The following is a 20,384-nucleotide window of genomic DNA, read 5'->3' on the forward strand; positions in this document are numbered from 1 at the left end:
ATCAGATATAGAGGTTGCTGCTCTGATTTGCTTCTTACAGAGGATAACAAGGTGTGCTAGCCTTTGGTCATTTTGGGGTACAAAATTATAGGTCTTTAAAATTCCTATGCTTTAAGTATTGTGCTCTATAGTTTCTTGTTTTAGTGTTTTTCATCTGAATAATTCCTATGCATCCTTTAAAACTGAGCTTAGATGTTATTTCTTCACTGACTGCCTTTCCCCAAACATTGAGGTACTCCATAAGTATTTGTTGAATGAATAATAGGTTGGTTGGTGACTTAAATTCCCTTCAATGCCTGCAGAGCACCCTGACTCAATTCTTTCAAGCACTGATCACTTGAGATTTTAATGGTCTGATTTTTTGGTTGTTATTGTTGGAGGGCAGAGTTACTTTCTTTATTCTCCAGGGTCTAGAGAAAGGATCCTTTCCTGGCAATCAAGCACAGATTTCCTGGTACATAATAAGTATTCAATAAATGCTTAATGAATGAACATTGTGCTCTTGATTTGAAAGGAGGAGATAATTGGAAATTAAGGGCAACTGTGGACAGTTAAAACAAGTAATTCAGATAGTATTAACTACTTATGCTTTTTTTGTGTTCATTTGGCCTTTTAAGCAGTGCCACTTTAAAAAGAGAAAGGGCAAGTTTGTATGACTGAATGTTTGTCTTTGCTTCTACGACTAGGCAAAAACATACATAGTTATACTCTCCTTGAGTTTGTTCCACAAATTCGGCATCTCTCTTACCAGTTTATGCTGCCTGATTGCTAAGAAGAGTTAATTCTCTGCAGCAGTACTTCAGAGGTTTTTTTTCCTCATACAACTGCTTTTCCTCTAAACAAGTGGTCCTAAATCATGTACTCAATGCAGTATAAGCACATTCCTCATTTTTTACTGTAGAACTCTTTGTCCTTTCTGGATGAATATGAGATCTTGTTTATTTACTGTGGTTGATCTAGGGATGGTAGGGGGATTTCTTTTCTTTTCTTTTCTTTCTTTCTTTTTTTTTTTTTTTTTTTAAAGATCAAGGCCTTAATAAACTTTACGGTTGAAAGACCTAATAAACATTAGGGTTAAAAAACTATCACAGCTTGAAAATAAACTTAACTTTTTTAAGTTCCAGAATAATCTTTTCCAGTTCTAATACTGGAGAGTTGATCTATAAAAATGCATTAGTACAAATGATGGTTAGACTTGTGCAGTTTCTGATATTGGACCATTTACTAAGCCTCTGATTTTCTTTTTAGTTGCCAGATTGAAAAACAGAAATCATACGGAGTAGAAGAGATTAGAGGGAGAAACCGGCTGAAGAGGGCAAGAGGAGTTTTTATTGAAATTAATTAGTTCTGTTACATTCATGTCAAAAAATTTGATTTTGACAGCACGTATTTTAGCCTGATGATTTAATGAAGTTTTTGTTTCCTTGCATTTTATTAAAGGATGGGTCACACAGAGCCATGTAATTGGCTTTGGTTGTGTGATCTGACTTTAGTAGGAAAAATTTTTTTGAGAAGATAATTTTTCATAGTTGATTAGTTGGCTTCTGTTATGCTAAGCATTGAACAAGCCCTAGCCATGTCTTTCTTCATAGTCAGTCTGAGGGCTTTTCAGATAGACTTAGTGATCTGAAATTGCTAGCCACTGAAGTTACATCTCCTTTTATGCACTACATGGGGACAGTAAGGACTAATTAGTTCATTTAAAATGAAAATTATTAGGAAAGGTAATCCTTTTTCTGTAAGTCATTTTCTGTAAGTTTTCTTAAGATATACTTGTATTATGAATGATGGATAGGAGAATTGACCTTCAGGATATCCAGGACTCAAGCACTTTTCCCAAGTTTCAGATAAGCTGTTGTAAAAATTGCTTAGCTAAAGTTTCTCCAGTATTCTCTTAATTTTAATTGTTTTGGGGGGAAAGGACAAATCTTAACTGTGGCCCTGTTATTTAATAGAAGAAGCTATATAATATTGTGGGGGCTAGTTGAAAGAGAGTGAAGGGGAAACTACTCAAGAACCCTTCAGTTGGTCTTTCAATTTTCCTAGCTATGTACCAGATGACCTGAAGTGTTTTGCTTGTATTGTATGTTTTATGACGGGGAGATAATTAGATTTATTCATTGATTTCTGCTTGGAGGAGGTACTGGGGATTGAACCCAGGACCTCTTGCATGCTGAGCATGTGCTCTACCACTTGAGCTATACCCTTCCCCCAACCTGAAGTGTTTGGGGGCACCCTGCCTTTTGGAGGCAACTTCGTTTTCATAACATTGATTTGATCGATGAATAATATTTACTGAACATCTTGCAAAACACAAAACCTTGAGCTGGGTACTGTAAAGTGAAAAGATAAATCAGATAATGGATCTTGACTTCAAAAGCTAAGGGTCTAATAAGGAAATTTAAGGTTTGAAGTCCACTGTATATGAGGTAGAAAGTGATAAGTTTTATAGAAATGAGAAGACTTGTACCTTGAAAGCCAGCCAGCTTGGCTTTGAATCGTAGCTCCATCTTTACCAGATATTCTTGATAAAGCTTCTGAATTTACTGTTTTCTTATGTGTAGATTAGGGAATGAAATACCTGCCACATAGAATTTGGGAAGAGGTGGGTAGATTATTTAAAACTGAAAAGCTCTTTTGGCTCATGCTTCTCATATCCAATTGCCTATTCAGTGTCCAGTACGTCAAAGAGCCGTTTTAACCTTATATTCAATACCTGACTTGTGAGTTCTCTTCCAGAATGTTTTCTGTCTCCATGAATGGCATTGACAGTCTCCCTAGCCAGAAATCTGAAAGTCACTTCCACTTTTTACCCCATTATCCATTCCATCCAGAGCTATTGATTTTATACCATAAATTTTGCCTGTCAGATTAGTTCACTCATTAGTTCTCCATTGCTACCGCCATAGGCCAGATCTTCACAATTTCTCACATACACTACTGTTGATAGCTTTCTGTTTCCCTGAATCTGTTCTTTCTGCCTGTCCCGCACCTACCAGAATAAATTTATTTAAAATAAATTTTATTTATTTAAAATGTATATATGGGTCATTTTCCTGTTTAAAACTCTTCAGTGAGTTTTCATTATCCTTAATCTGCAGATAAAATCTTAAAAGCATATTCGTCTCATCCGTGTTCTGCCTTGCTCGTTTTTATATCCCCAAGGCCTATCATAGTACTTTTTCATAGTAGATGCTCATATATTTAAGGGGTGACCGAAGGAAGGAATTTCTGAAAGAACCAAATCTATAACTGGGAAAATTAGGCTGTCCTTTTGTTTCCTTCCTGTTTGGTTTCATGTGAATATGCATACACATTTACAGCGGTACAGGTAAAATACTATTTCTGAATAAAATAAATGTTTATCTTTTTTTTCTATTTTTTTACATCTTCTTTTTACCCTGTCCTGTCACCCTCCTTCATCTGTCCTTGCACCATTTAATTTATCTGAAATTGCTTAGCTGTAGTTCAAGAACCCCCTATTTTCTTCTCTCCACATAATTAATGAAGGTCAACCATTTGGAATTCGTGTGAATTACTCTCTTACTGTAAGCAGACTATTTGGTGTGCATGACAGTAAAGTAAAGCACCTCTTTGGGGTACTGCAAAACAGCTAGTTGTCCTCCCAGTGAAGACTCAAGTTCACCAGTTCATAAATTAGGTCCCAGCTGATGAGGCACAAAGCTGCAAAGGTCAATCAAACAAGTACTTGAGAATCTCAAGAGTTTCATTAGTGAATAGTCTTGCTCTGCTCTTAGAGAATGCCAAGGCCTTAAGAGAGCAGAGGAAGGCTGGGTGATAAGAGTATGATAGATACATGAGCTAGTAAATGGGAGTTGGGGAATATTTTCCATATGAGTCAGATGATTTCCAGGGAGAAATGAGGTCTCATTTTGTAATGACATGTCCACCCATGAGTTGGCCCTTAAAGGCTAGGCACTTTCTTATTTCATATTCATAGCTTGTTGCATTTAATCCCAGTTGTTAAATTTGTGCTGATTTTACAAACTTATTGAGCTCTAGGGGAAGGGCTTTGAGATCCACAGTTAAATGGTATCTTATAGAATATCAACAAAGAATAAAATACATATAAAGGAATATAGAGACTGAAGAGAAAGATACTGTTTCAGAGAAGAAGGGAAGAATTTAAAAGTTTATTGTCATTAAAAGTCATAAATTTCTGGGGACAGTATTTCTACTGGTTTAATGCTGTCGTATATACTCTTTTGGCTGTTTGTGCACATGTGCCTTTATGCATCTCCTTAATGTCTTTTGCTGTTGTCAGTGCAGGGAAAATAGTCACCAAAAAAGTCCTACAATACAAATGACCTTACATCTTTGGAAAGAAGAAAAGTTACAGTAAAAGTGTCTGTTTTTTTTGCTTGTTTGGGGTGTGTGTATTTTTAAATAATTAATCGATATTAGGTAAAGATAAATTAGGTTTTTATCACCTATGTTGTTTTTATAAAACCAAAGATAAATATTTGGAAATAATTTGAAAGAGTCTTGATTCACTTTTTATTAAGTATTTGAATAATTTTGTTGTTTTCTGGCCATCTAAATTGTATATGTATGAGACCCCAGAGTTGAACAGAGGCAGGTTGCAGGGGTTTTATGAAAGGGAGAATTCTAAGTAGACACATGGATCTTTTGATCTCATGTATTGTGTGAGGATTGAGTGTCACTGTCTGTCACAATTCTGGAGTATAGCATTAACCCTCATCCCAGTCTCTTACTCTTTCTCTGAAAGCTTTAAGCCACTGGAACCATGGACATAAGGAGACATCACTTCTGGCTTATCTTTCAGTATGGTAGCTAAGCTCCAACTTAAATGCAGCATTGGAAAGAACATGCAGATTCTTGTAAATGGGTCTCTCAGAGCTCTCAAATAGGCACAGTTCTAAACACTTTATACTTACTAACTCATTGAATCTTCACCACAAACCTGTAAGGTAAATATAGTTGTCTCTATTTTTATAGTCTGGTTGAATGTCAGCTCCTTCTAGCTATGTCCTTTGGCAAGTTACTTAACCTTTCTTGAGTTTCCTCATCTGTAAAATGGGGATAATGGTAACTTCCTTACCATTTCCTTGTGTGGTAAGGATTAAACGCTTGTAGATGTTAACTATTGTTATCTAACTAGTTTATGATTACATGGAAAAGAAAGATTACTGTCAGAAGAATCAGAAATTTGGTTTCTGGTCATTATTCTGCTCTTAGTAGCTATGTGATTGTAGGTAAATTTTCCTCGTCTTGAGCCTCACTTTCTTATACCCATTTTTTAACTTTTTATTTGGAAGTAACTTCATATTTATATGAGACAAAAATAGTACAGATATGACACCAAAAGCAAGATAAGACAAAATAGAAAAATTGGGCTTCATCAAGATTAAATAATCTTGTGCATCAAAGGACACCATCAACAGAATAAAAAGGCAACCCACAGAATGGGAGAAAAATATTTGCAAATAATATATCTGGTAAAATACTAATATCCGGAATATATAAGGAACTTCTACAATTGAATAACCAAAAAAACCCACAATTAAAAAATAGACAAAGGACTGAAATAGTCATCTCTCCAAAGAAGACATATAAATGACTGAAAAACACAAAAAAATGCTCAGCATCACTAATCATTAGGGAAATACAAATCAAAACCACAGTGAGATACCACTTTATAACCATTAAGAAGGCTGCTATTTAAAAAAACATATAAATGCTGGGGAGGACGTGGAGAAGTTGGAACCTTGCTGCATAGCTGATGGAAATAGAAAATGATGCAGTCACTGTGGAAAAGTGTGTGTTGGTTTCTCAAAAACTTAAACACAGAATTAACATACGATCCACAATTCCACTCCTGGATGTATACCCAAAAGAATTGAAAGCAGAAACTCCAAAGATATTTGTACACTAATGTTCATAGCAGCATTATTCACAAAAGCCTGAAGGTGGAAACAACTCAAGTGTGTATTGATAGGTAGACAAAATGTGGTATATACACGCAGTGGAAATATTTAGCCTTTAGGAAGAAGGAAATTCTGGCACATGAAGACATGCTAAATGAAATGAACCAAATGTAATATGACAGATAGTCTTCAGTTCCACTTATGTGCAGTACCTAGAGTAGACAAACTCAGACAAAAAATAGCACAGTGGTTATAAGGAGCTGGGAGGAAGGAATTGGTATTTAATGACTCAAGAGTTCCAGTTTGAGATGATGAAAAACCTCTAGAGATAGAGGGTGTGATGGTTGTACAACCATGTCAGTGTACTTTCAGTACCACTGAACTGTACACTTAAACATGGTTAAATTGGTAACTTTTACGTATATTTTATAATTTTTAAAAATACATGTTTCATCACAAATAAAAATAGTACAAAGAACAACTGTATCCCCCTTTACCCAGATTTACCTGTTGTAATATTTTACCCCATTTGCTTTATCATGTGTGAGTGTACTCTTGCATACACCTAATCTACTATCTGAATTCCAGTTTTGTCATTTGATCTGATAGTATTGTTCTTTATAGTGTTTTCCCCCCTTCTAGTACAGAATACAGTCTAGGGTGGGACATTGTACTTAGTTGTCATGTCTCATAAGCCTTCCCTTAGCTTTTATAATATTGACATTTTTGAAGAGCAGTGTATTACTCCCCATCCCCACCCTTTTTTTAATAGAAGCATCCTTATTTTCTGTTTGTCTTTTCCTTGTCATTAGATTGAGGTTCCACAGTCTTGGCCAGAAAATGTGTAAGTGATGTGTCTTCCTCAGGTTATGACATCTGGAGACTTAATACATTTTTAAAAATCTAATTGACTTTATTCAGTGTTTATGCTTTGGGCAGCATGGATGCCTAACAAACAGAAGGGTGTTCCCTCAATGCATTTTTAATTAAAAGGAGAGTAAAGAGAACCAACAAATGCTATAGGAACCTCAGAGAACAGATGAATAGGTTGGAATGGTTGGGGAAGACATAATAAGGGAAACTTAGTTTACTGATTTGGTAGAAAGCATATTTCTAAAATTTTACCAGCCTTTCCTTGGTATCAAATTTTGCTTTATTTCAGTCAATTTATATTGCTGTCTTCTACCAGCCTCTATTAAATGTCAGGAAGAAATTACTGGCTTTTTTTTTTTTTAGCGAAATCAAGTGTATCTTTCAAATGGTGCTCATGAGTCTACCGATTATTATGTAAGGTTCCCCAAATAATAAAATGACATTGGACCTTTGTTTTTTTAATGGAAGTAATGGGGATTAAACTCAGGACCTCGTGCATGCTAAACATGCACTCTACTGCTAGGCTATACCCAGCCCCCCAACATTGAACTTTAATGAATGAGAACATTATTCCTTTCCTGCTTTCATCAAATATTAGAGTCAGACTGAGGGTTTGTACTCTTGGCTTTGCCACCATTCTAGAGCCTTTTAGCACCGATACCTGAGTTGCTGAAAGGAAAGTGCTGTTCTTGCCAATACTTCTTGTAAAATGTATATAAATAGTAGTAATGCTGATAGGTTTAGCCTTTCTTCTCTTTCAGGCTGTCTTATAAAGAGCATCCAAACTTTAGATAAGGAGGTAACAGGCTACTTCATAGAATAAGATTAGGGTCAATATAGGTTTAAGTATGTTTCTTGGGTGTTTTGTTTTTTCCCCATGTTATAGGAAACAATGTGATTGGCACAGTTGGGATATATTCATTGATAAACAGGGAGAAGAGACAGAGGTATATTTGAGGCCAGTATGTAAGATGAATTTTTTTCTTCCCATGTACTTTTTAAAAACAACTCCTTGGCCTTTGTGCATTTTGTTTCTGCAGTTTGAAGAAAACAGGTCTGAAACAAGGTCTTAACCCCAGCTGCCTCTCAACACGGTGACTGCCAGGTCTCCAAACATCAAGTCCAGCTTTGTCCGCCAACCTGTCTGACATGTCGGGACCCGTGCCAAGCAGGGCCAGAGTTTACACAGATGTTAATACGCACAGACCCCGAGAGTACTGGGATTATGAGTCACATGTGGTGGAATGGGGGTAATTATTTCCATTTACTTCACTGTACTCACCCAAAGGGCTGACTCTTACGGATTTGTTGAGTAATTTATGTCAGGAAACCTCCCTGACTGTGCACTTATAAACCTCAAGATTGAACCCGATCTGTGTTTTCTTCTGCAGTAAAACAGGGTATTGCTTTGGCAAATTAATAGTTTTGGTGGGTTTATCAGTTAAAAAATCATTTCAGTCTCTTCTTAATTCTTTTCTCCAATGTATGTATTCTGTGTATAAAGCTTGTAACAAAGAGTTACCTGTTAGGTTGCTCAGCCAAGGGCTTTGTAGTTAGATCAGAATTAATACTTGGGAGGCTTTGAACTTTGAAAACACCAGACTCTTACATAAAATATTTTTGAGGTCAGAGAATGTTGTCCCATGATGATACTGAAGGATGAAACAGTTCTCCAGAAAGGTGTCCTCCTTCTGATAAGAAGCAAAATTAAACCTGTAAAATATTAGCCCTTATCATAGGCTAGCCATGTGTAACATGGAATTCAGCCCAAATTCCATCCTGAACAGTTGCAGTCTGCCTGAACAGCTGTGTTTGCCCTCCTAATTCTCTGTGCAGTCTCATTTGGATGTCCCAGCATGGTATGTATTTAATTGATCAGATCATACCTTTTGTGATAAAATTATTTTGACATTCAAATGCAAAAGAAAGCAATTTGAAAACTCAAAGCTGCAGCTCCCATATGCTACATTTTATATCTGTCCACATGTGATGTTCATATCCTGTAAGTGGTTAAAAATAAGTCTCCTAAAATTGTCATGGGGTGTTTTTTAATCCTGATCAGACCATGGTTCTTAACAGTAAGTACATTGCCTCTGCACAAGAAGGCATAGTGTGCTTCAAAGATACCATCAAGAACCATGGTACAGTGCCAATAGATGTTATCATTATTGATACCCTAACAGTTTTCCTCTTATGTCACATGCTTTGGACTCTAGGAATACTCTAGGAGTTTTACTACAGAAATTTCAACCAGTCTCTTCAAATTAAGTGTTTTGCACATAGTTCTGCTTAAATGGCACTAAACAGCCCTTTTGAGTTTTTGCCATGGTGCTATTTGCTTGCTTGAATTTGTTTTCTATGCCCTCCCACAAGAGAACTGGACCAGATCTAAGAGCTTCCTTCCCTAGACCTGCCATGGTTATTGTATTGTCCATTGTCTTGAGTATCTTTCTCCTTCTCTGTTCATTCACTTTCTTTTTAGCTGCTTGAGGAAAATGAACGGCTGATTTGTTACATATTGGATTCTCAGTGTCTCCAGCAGGAATAAATAACTTGTAGGTCTTATTAAAAAGATTGTATTTGTCATTCTTTAGAGCAGACCCCTCTAAGTTGTAAGCAGAGGCAGGGAGCAAATGTTGACATTTTCCTTATTCATTTCACCTCTAATGTTGCTTACTGGCCTTGGAATATGGGTAAAAGTAGGGAAAGAGACACCTAACTATGGTTAATGAGCTATAGTGTGGTTTCCAAACTCCATTACATGAACTGTCCTCAGATCCTTGGAGGGCAAGTAGGAGGTCAAACCTATATATTTGAAAATCACTTAAATGCAAAGAGGCCCATTAAAAATCAGCTGCTCCCAAAGTGTGGCTGAATTGAAATATTCTTACAGCATATATTGACTTCTTGCTAAATGCTAGCTCTGGACCAGGCACTGGGGGACAGGAATATGTAAAAATTATTCTCCAAGGGAAAGCTGTCTGTTATTGGAGACAAATGTACATAACAGACCCTAATACAAGCTAGTGATGTATGGTATGCCAGTAGAGATGTAAACCATTTGGGATTTGAAAGAATAATTTAAAGGCTTAAATTTTTTAATTGTAGGATAGGGAACACAACATTTTTAACTGGCCAAATTTAAAAAAAAAAATCAATTTGGGAATTATTTGAAATACCTCTTACTTATTTTTCTCCTACTGGTTTTAGTTTTATAAATTGAATTAGTGCTTGATAATACGAACTTTTTAAATCATTGTGACTTTGTTCACAGAAATCAAGATGACTACCAGCTGGTTCGAAAATTAGGCCGGGGTAAATACAGTGAAGTATTTGAAGCCATCAACATCACAAATAATGAAAAAGTTGTTGTTAAAATTCTCAAAGTAAGTATAAGAAGAAAAAGATTATAATTTCAAAGGTTTGGGGGGGTTCGTTTTTTATTTTATTTTATTTTGTTTTTTTAAGTAATAGTGATACCTTTTTTAAAGTAGCATTTGAAAGCGTTCTTGGAGTGCTTTAACACCTTTATTGTTTCTCTGAAGTCAATAGAAGAGGTTATCTTCATTTGACAAATCAGGAAACTGAAGCAACAAGTGATTAGACTCAAGTGGTATAGCTAGTTATGGCAGAGGAAGGGAGTAAAGATTCAGTCTTCTCTCTCCTTGGTCTTGCCTAACACTGATTTCCTGTATTTTTAGTTATGTTATGCTTTTGTTTTCAATAAATTATTACCTCTACTGTGTAAGGATGAGGAGTCACAAATGTAAGCTTTTAGAGGGCAGGCAGATGACATTAATGCAGCTAGTTGGATTTAAGTGCACATGATTAGAGTATGTGAGTGATGGATACTTTGGAATGTACTCCAGCTCCAGCTGATTATTGCCTTACATTAATGCAAGTCCAGTGTTGCTTGATACTGTTTTATAAAGAGAAACTAGACACTTATATTTGCATACTAACTCTTTCGGTTTTTAAGTGTTGGCTCGAAAATTTTTTAAAACACTCCAGATTTGACCAGTGGGCTACCAGTATGTAAATTGTGATTTAGTTATAACTGTACTGTGTACTGTCATATACCAGAAACTTAGCATATGGTTCCTTGCCACAGGAACTTCTCCATATTTGATATGAGAAGCAGAGGGTCCCAGACTTTCTCAGTTTATAGCAGCCATATCGCCTCAGTAACTTTCACAGTACCCCTAAGCCAAAAGAAATACAGTTTTGTATATTAAGTAGTTAAGTCCAATTAACTTTAAAAAAAAGTTTTTACGTTTCAACTTGGTTAACCATTTTAAAAGTTATACACATGAAAGAGAAAAGTAATTTTATTTTATTCTTATATAACCATAATTAATTATTATTGGGATACATATACCTGTTAGTCTTTGCACAGCTTCTCAAATGTTGGCATCAGATTGAACACCAGCAGTCTCATTTCCTGTTCCACATTAATTTTTGCACAATACCTTTTGTCACAGCAACTGCTGAAAACCCAGCTTCACAAAAATATGCCATCAGAGAGAATGTAGTGCAATCTAATATTGAAACTATGAACTACCTCAAGCTCGTAGTGCACTCAGTGTCTAGCAGATAGCAAGTATTAATTGGTGTTTACCTCAAAAATTAGAAATTCACAGAGCGCCTGTGAATTTTCTGAGGTGCTTTGGCATACTTTTTGAGAACCAGGGAGTTCAAGTATTTGTATCTAATAGTGTAGAAAGAGAACTAGGCTGGAAATCAGGATTTGGATTATAATCCAAACTCTAAAAGTAATTAGCTATGATAGTCCTTTTAATTTATCTAAGACAAGTGTTCATCTGTGAAAATGAGATAATCTTGTTCTACCTATCTTTCTCAGAATTACTAGGATGAAATACAAAATTGTATATAGAAATATACTTTGGAGACTGAAGTTCTGTGCAATTGTAGGATGATATTCCTGTGGAAAAGTATATTATAGAATGAAGTTGTATATCACTTAAGAGTCATATGAAAGGCACAAATAGTGAGTCTTACAGTTTAGAAGAGAATGGTGGTTAGACAAAGCTCCCTGGAGCTGTTTTCAGGCCCTGAGTGAGAGGAGGATTTGGATTGGTGGGCATGGGAGCATGGAAGGGAAGCATAATCTAGAATGCACAAGATAAGAGAAGAGGAAGAAATAAGTGAGAGAAGTATTTTGTATGGAAGCTGTCATGTGACCATATGGGAGGTAAACTTAGAAAGGGAGATTTAATTGATGATGGCCTGGAAAAGATAATCTCTGCGTTTCCTTCCAGTCTTAAAAAATATATTTTTATCTCTTCTAGGTCATTGGGAGCCATTGATGGTCTTGAGTGAAGGGTGGTTTGGAAAGTTTTTTTTAGTTCAGTCTTTTCCTAACTGTACTGTATATGTTACCGTAACTGTGTAGCTAGATGGTATAATTATAGATGAAGTTCATTTATAAACTATATTTAAATTTTTAAATCTCTCCCCCCTATTTAAAAAGACAAAATTTGCATTGATCACATTAAAATAGGGTTTAAGTCACCTTTCTGGTCTATCACAAACTAGCTTTTGTAAGTTTATGGATTTCAAGGATTTTGTAAAGTTTTGTAAACCGGTAGTTTTTTGCCATTGGCCAGCAGTTGGGAAATAGTGACTTAGTAGAAAACAGGAGAGAGATTGATGGGTTAGTCCCAGGAGAGTAGAGACATCTCCTAGATACTCTTAATAGATCAGAAACATTCAACAGTTGAAGCAAAAAGAAGCTTGGGAATCAGCTTGTTTCCCAGCCAATATACTGAGTTCCAATAGAAGCAAAGCTACGAGGCCATGAATTGAACTAAATGTGTGATTCACTGTTAGTAGTAAAACAGTTCCCATTTATTGAATATCTACTTTGCTTTGGGCTTTTCTAACTGCAGTATTTACATCACAATCCTGCAAGGCAAGTGGAAGCTTCAGAAACACTTAAGTGCTTTTCCCAACGCTGCACAGCTACAAAGCCAGGTTTTGAGGACAGTCTGTTTCCAAAACCTGCTAGCTTTCTGCTGTACCATATGCTTAGGACTTAAGATGAAGTTAAAAGAGTCTACGGTATTGTTTGGTAGTCCTCGATCTGGGTCATCAACCTGGGAGATGCCTAAAAATAGATCTCCAGCTCCATTCTCAAGATTCTGATTCAGCAGGTCTATACAATCTGTATATTGAAAAATACAGGCTGATAATCAAAGTTTAGTAGCCTCCAGTCTTGTTAATGAAGAGATAATACATACTTACAGCAATTTCTAAGAAGTATATGCAGTGTGTCAGTAGTCTGAGGTGACCAGCACCATAGGAAAAGACTTGCATGGTCCAGTGCAGTATACATGGGTCACATATGGCTATTGGGTGTTTGAAATGTGTCTGGCCCAAATTGAGATATGCTAGAAGAATAAAATACACCAGATTTCAAAGACTTAGTACCAAAAAAGAATATAAAATTGCTCATTAGTAATTTTTTAATATTGATTCACATGTTGAAATGATAGGATTTTGAATAATTTTTATTGACTAAAATATATTATTAAAATTTGTTTATACTTTTTAAATGTGGGTACTATAACATTTAAAACACACGTGTGACTTGCATTATATTTCTTTTGGACCAACACTGCTTTAGACTATTTAGAAAGAGGATTTTGTAGAGGAGGTACATTCAGACCAAAGCTCTTCTCAGAAAAATGAAAGGTATTTCTATACCAGAACAGATGTGGAAATGATGGGTGAAGACAAAGGAATATGGACGCTCTATTGGTATAAGGCTAGACAGACATTATGTGTTATGTCTCAGCCATATTATAATTAATTATAATTATTGATTAAGGTAACTCTTATTGATTATTTTACCCATAATGAAAGGTTTACAGAGGTTATATAACTTGCTCATAGGCACACAGCTAGCAGGATGAAAATGGAATTCACATTAGTCAGTCTGACTCCCAGGCCCACATTTAACCCAGAAGGTTATACTGCACAAAGACAGTTTGGCCATCTTTGCTGTTGATCCTGACTTTACTTGTAGAGACTGTTAAGACTTAGAGGAAGAAATGGAAAGAGCGCCATATTTCATCCTAAGTAATAAATAGATTTTTCAAGATATATCTTAGTATTACCATTTACATTCCTAGTTTGTGCAGTTTTAAAAAATTAACATATTAAGACTGATGATTGGAATTAAATGCTAATTCTGCAGAGTTCTGGGTTTTGGAGTAGAAATCTTTTTCTTTCAATTCAACATTTGCTAAGTACCTGCAGAGTACCTGGCACAGGGCTAGGAGAAGGGGATTCAGAAATGTCTGACACATTTCCTTCCTTCAAGGAGCTCATAAGTAAGCCATTTATGTATTTACATTACCTGTTGAAATATCCTGAAATAATTTGTTTTAATGATGCATTTTTACTCTTTCAGCCAGTAAAGAAGAAGAAAATCAAGCGTGAAATAAAGATTTTGGAGAATTTGCGAGGTGGTCCCAACATCATCACACTGGCAGACATTGTAAAAGACCCTGTGGTGAGTATAGAAGGCACTAGTAAGGCCCATTAGGGCTGAGGTGGTTGACACTGAGCACAACTGGCCTCTTTCTGTTCCTCCCTCTACCATTAAGTCCTTTAAAAGTGCTTAATCAGTTATACCATTTAACTAGCTTGGGTCTTTCTTTCAAAGAGACCTCCACCCACAGACTATTTCTTATTCTTCTAGGCTAAGAGACTGATAGCACTGGAAACTGAAATGTGTTAATCCATTTTGCAAACTCAGGTCCGATGCCGATGGGCGATGGGCGCATTGTCGGGCTGCCTAGAGCCTGGTGAGACTTCAGCTCCATGTCTTCTGTTTGAAATCCATCCCCAAAATGACCTAAGTGTGGTGATGATCAGAGTGGGGAGGGCTTGTAGCAATAGAGGGTTTCCTACTTCTGAGGCGAGGACTGCCAAATTCACCACGTAGCATCCACAAACATTGTGCCCACTAAAGCTGCCAGGGCTTTTGCTAATGTGTTTTCTTTTTCTTTCCCCTAGTCACGAACTCCTGCCTTGGTTTTTGAACACGTAAACAACACAGACTTCAAGGTATAATGTATAACCAACCATTTCAAGCTTTTGGATTTTTAGACCACGTGGAAAGTCTTTAAGGATGTTACTGTTAGAAGAGCTTCCTTCTAACTTGTTTAAAAAGAGCTTTTTATCCTTACAGTGCTAGGTTTAAAAATAGACATACCCCTGTACAAGCAGTGCCCACTTTCCACATCTTGGTATTTTGCCCTTTTGTTTAGTGCTCTTTTTAATGACCAATATGTTTACTACTTATTACCTTTATCATTCATTTGACAGTTTTCACTAATGTCAGACTTAGTGAAAACAACAACTCGTGTTCAGTCAGGATCTGGCTTTAGGGCATTTTGCTGTAAAATGACAAATTTCAGTAACGAATGTATTCTGTATGTAAAAACTTATACCTTAGGATTCCTCAGAAACTGGGCTCTAGATCTTAAAAAGAGATGGGTGGGGAAGGGTGGTGTAAATTCTGCTTTGACACAATTCTCAACTCCAGTACAACAGAAGAATGTGGACACTCCTTTGGGTTTTAACTTGTAAAGGTATTTGTCTTGCCTTTGCACCAGTCCAGTATCAAGAATATTAGGTATCAGTAAGTGGGTGAATTCTTTTGCTGAGAGGAAGGGGAAAAAGAATATTTTTAGAATGATAACTTCAAGGAAAATGTTGTCAGAGGACATCACTAACCATTTAATGATATGTACTTTTTTAAGTCTGAACTCTTCAGAAACTGGAAAGGATACATAAAAGATGTTCAGAGTTACTTTCAAATTGGGACAAGAATAGTTCTGTTAAATTGGCTCAACAGATTTGGCAGCAAGCCATCTGCATACCATCACTGGTGATCTGCGGGGCCTGTAACTGTGTAGGCCAATGATGGGTTAATTCCCTACTAAGGAGGCTATGTATTTGCCCAAATGCCTTTTATGAGAAAATCTGGAGGTAAATGAAAAGCAAACTAAATTGCAAATGTATATAATTGCATGTTACATGTATAAACTGATATGTTCCCAACAGTGGATTATAGCTTCAGCAATGTGAGTTTAAGTAATTCTTCACTTATGCACATAGAATTAAAGACTCAAAGTATCTCTTTAAAGTGAATGTTATGTTGGAAAAGTAGAGACTGGTGAACAGCAGATCTTGGAACAATGGTAAATGAGCCAAGTCTTGATTTAAATTACTACAAATGAGAGATGAGAAATTGCCTTCCTGTCAGTACTGTTTCATGGCTCAGATGTTGCATTTGTCTTTAACAGCAATTGTACCAGACGTTAACAGACTATGATATTCGATTTTACATGTATGAGATTCTGAAGGTAAGGAAACCTTGAATACTGTGTATCTTTAAATTGATCTCCCCATTGTTAAACCAAACGACTATAGAAAAGCCAGTGAATTAACTTTGTGAAATATGTTGAAGGAGAGGGTTGTCTCTTTATATAAAATTTTAATAAGTTAATAGCATCAGAACTCTTATGCTGATGTAAGGGTTATAGAGTAGGGCCTCGTACAAATATAATTTAGAATGCTTTGGAAAGGATATTTAGAAGATAGCTGGGACTCCTTAACAAATATTTGTAATCTCTGTTTTGCCCATGTGAAAGTTACAGTTAGATTGTAAAAACTTGTAAAAATAACTTGTGGTGTACTGTATACTCAATTTCACTTAAAATTGAACAAGTAAAACAGTAAACTTTAACTCAGCCCTCAAAGGGCCGTTGTCCTAAGGATAATGTATAACTCTGCATAGAGACTGCTGATTTAAAGTGGACTTTGATTTCTAAAGTGGGGAATCACCAAATATATTGCTCCCAGTGGTCACAAGGTCAGCATTATAGATGAGAAAATTGCTAAGAGTTGGCTGAAGTATCTTACTAAATGAGGGTTGTTGTAAAGCCTGCATTTGAACCTTAGAAGTGCCCTAAAGAGACTATGCCAGCAGAGATATTTGGTCTTTCCATTGGCTTGTGCAGTCTGGTGGCAAGTAGGACTCCAGAAAGTTAAGGATATGCTTGCCTAAGCCTGGGAACCCTAGGAACCCAAGTTGCCCTTCAGGAAGGGCAAAAACTTGGCTAGTGCCATCTGCTGGCTTAATGGCCTGGATTAGCAAACCCCAGAGGTTATGCCACTCACTAGTTTGAGAATGGACATGGTTTTGAAATTTGATTTGATGTCATAAATTAGGAGTTGGCAAACTTCTTTACAAGGACAAACAGTAAAATTTTTGGCTTTACGGGCTATAGGGTCTTTCTCACACTACTCAGCTCTGATGTTGTAGCACAAAAGCAGACACCAGCAACATGCAAACAAATAGATGTGGCTTTGTTCCAATAAAACATTCACAGAAGCAAGCAGCAAGCTACATTTGACCCATGGTTGTGGTTTGCCAACTTCTGTTGTAGACTCTTAGCTGCTGAAGAATTATTGTTCTTTGAATAAGAGATTTGTAGGGCAGATCAATTTTCTTCTTTTGAGGGGACGCATATTTGTGAAAGTAATCCAGGTTTTGGATGAGGAGAAATTGGAGATAATGCAATTGGTGTACACTTTTAGTCTTTTTTAACAAAAAGGATGTTGAAACCACTGTGCAAGATCAGAACTTGAAGTTCAGAGGCCATTGGTTTATTTGACCATGGGACCTTGAATAAGTCTGAAAAGTAGCTGTGGAAGTGATTACCCTAATCTTGACTCTTGGGGGTATTATGAGGCTAGAAGAAAAACTGTAGGAAGAAGTAAAGGACTTTAACTAAAGATTAGTTACTATGCAAACTAACTCTTTCCTTTCTTTCCTATTCCTCCCGTAGGCCCTGGATTATTGTCACAGTATGGGAATTATGCACAGAGATGTGAAGCCCCATAATGTCATGATTGATCATGAGCACAGAAAGGTAAAGTTATTGATAAGCCTTATTTATCAGCATAATAGAGTTAACAACCCATCTTCAACATTTTATCCTAGCATCTGTCACAGTCCCTGGTATCTGTTAAGCACTTGATAAATATTTGGTGAATGAATGAATTAACAAATCAGAATGTTTAAACCATTCATTCGTTCGTATCCCTAAGAATACTATCAAAAAGAAAACAGATTAGTGTAGTAGGTAAAACATTAGTTTGGGGCAGGGAACCTGGCTCTAGTCTTATTTATTGGAAAACTACTCTCTTGGAAAATGTCTTTCTCCTCATCTGCCTCTTTTTTTCTTACCTATACAGTGAGTATACAAGTAATGATTGCATGCTACTAGGTTATTGAGAGAGTTAAATGTATACTGTTGTGAAATGAATAAAATGTTCAGAAAATGCTGCTGCTCGTTAGTATGTCATAAGGCCTCTGAGCTCTGCAAGTGCTTTTATGAAAGCTGCACTGACCACATACTTTATAACATTTCTATTTTTTAAGATGACCCAAACCCACCTTTTGTATGCAGCGATGACTTTCTGTTTTAAGCTTCAGGGATATAGGTGATTTGTTCATTTAATTAATATTTTTTGTAGATATACACTATGTAATAGGTATTGTTCCAGAGGCTGGGGATATATGCATGAGACAAAAATAGACAAAAAAAATATTCTTGTCCATAGGAGTTTGCATTTGGGGGGGAGGCTGGTAGGATAGAAAATTTAAGTGATGTGAAAGAAAAATAAAACAGGAATAGGAAGTGGCAGAGAGTGTTGCAGTTTTAAACAAAGTGGTAAAAAGAAGGTTTCATTAGGAAGGTGACGTTTTAAAGAACACTTGAAGGGAATCAGCCATGCAGTCTCAGGAAGAGGTTTTTCCCAGCTGGAGGATATAGCAGATGCAAAAGCCTGAGACAAGAATGTGCTTGGCATGTTGGAACAGCACAAGAATAGAGCTGGGATAGAATGAACGTGGGAGAGAGGGGAAGGAAATGATCAGAGAGATAAAGAGAACTAGATCACGTAAAAACCTGGAAGATAATTGTCAGGCCGTTTCTCTGAAGAGGTTTCACAGGGTTCAAGCAGAGGGTGAGTTCTCGCTTGCGTATTTAAAAGTTCATTACACATCTATTAGAACAGCAGAAATAAAAAATAGTGACAATTCTAAACACTGGCAAGGATAGAAGGTAACTCAGTCTGTCATACATTGCTGATGGGCATGTAAAGTGGCACACTTGTTTTGGGAAATGCCAGACTATTGTTTTTATAGTTTATCAGTTTCTTTGAAAACTAAACGTATGCTTACCAAACAATCTCTGGCATTTATCACAGAGAAACAAAAGCTTAGGTCCACATAAGAATATACGTGAATGCAGCTTTATTTGTAACAGCTCCAAATTGGAAAAAACCCGAAATGTCCTTCAGTGGGTAAATGGTTCATCAAACTCTGGTGTATCTATATCATGTAGTATTATTACTGATAGTAAGAACTATTGATAATGCAACAACTTGGATGGGTCTCATGCTGAGTGAAAAAAAGCAGTCTCAAAATACTGATGGTTCCATTTATGTAATATTCTCAAAATGACAGAAAACAGAGGGGTTACCAGAGGTTAAAAGGTGAGAGGAAGGAACAAGGGACATCTGTGGTAGTCTCCTGTATCTTGTGGTAGAAGCTATATGAATCCATACACACAATAAAATTGTATAGAACCACACACGCATACACACAAAGTTGGATATAAAACTGAAAACCAAAGTCTGTGTTAATTGTGCCATCATCAGTTTTCCTGATTTCAGTATTGTACTGTAGTTATGTAAGATGTTGCCATCAGGGGAAACTGGGTGAAGGGTACACAGAACGTCTTCAAGTTCCTATGAATTTATAATCATTTTTAAATAAAAATCTTTTTTTAAAGGATTATTCTAGTTCCTGTATAGAGAATTGGGCCAAGAGTGTGAAAGGTAGACAAATAAAGAGAAGCAGCTATTACAGGAAATCAGAGATCGGGGATAGCATAGGCCAGGGCAGTGGCAGTGGACATGATGATATAGTCAGATTGTGGGAGAGCCAGCAGGATTTGTTGACAGATTAGATGTGGAGTAGAAGAGAAACAAGAGTCCAGACTGAAAATTTTTTGACCTAAATGATTGGATAAATGGCATTAACTTTAATGAAGGAGGAGGAGTCTGGGAAAAACAGGTGTTTAAGGAAATAATCAGAAGTTTAGTTTTGATGTGTCTGTTAGGTGATCGTAGAATGATGGTTGGTAAGAGGCTGGGCTAAGTAGAGTATATAGGTGGGAAAAGCTGAGATGCTGTGTGTGAAGCCACCAGACCATAAATAATCAGCTGGGAATACTTACTGATATGACAAGATGTGCGGGAACAGCTCTGGAGCTCTGATAATTAAGGAGTTGAAAAGAAAGGCTGTAAAAAAAGTTATACTTTCTTTCATACCTTTTGTTAAATTTTCCCCTTTGTTTACTAAAACAAGACACTATACCGAATTAACAGTGAACTTTTATAGAGACAATGCTGAAGCAGTCAGGAATTCCTCAAGCCCTTCTGCTTACACTTCACATCATGATCATACTTTGCAAGATGGGCAAATTAGGTTGC

General features: G+C 36.4%; 1 protein-coding gene across 1 annotated transcript in view; it reads left to right on the plus strand.

The window, feature by feature from the left end:
* Nucleotides 1-20,384, plus strand: part of CSNK2A1 (casein kinase 2 alpha 1) — a 50,957-nt gene that overhangs the window by 20,869 nt on the left and 9,704 nt on the right. The window contains 6 exon segments of the mRNA XM_032462032.1: nt 7,823-8,032; nt 10,057-10,168; nt 14,218-14,319; nt 14,826-14,876; nt 16,121-16,180; nt 17,669-17,752. Coding sequence (XP_032317923.1) covers nt 7,932-8,032; nt 10,057-10,168; nt 14,218-14,319; nt 14,826-14,876; nt 16,121-16,180; nt 17,669-17,752 — 510 coding nt within the window. The 5' untranslated portion in view covers nt 7,823-7,931.

This window comes from Camelus ferus, chromosome 19 (assembly GCF_009834535.1).
Source record: "Camelus ferus isolate YT-003-E chromosome 19, BCGSAC_Cfer_1.0, whole genome shotgun sequence".
Classification (NCBI taxonomy): domain Eukaryota; kingdom Metazoa; phylum Chordata; class Mammalia; order Artiodactyla; family Camelidae; genus Camelus; species Camelus ferus.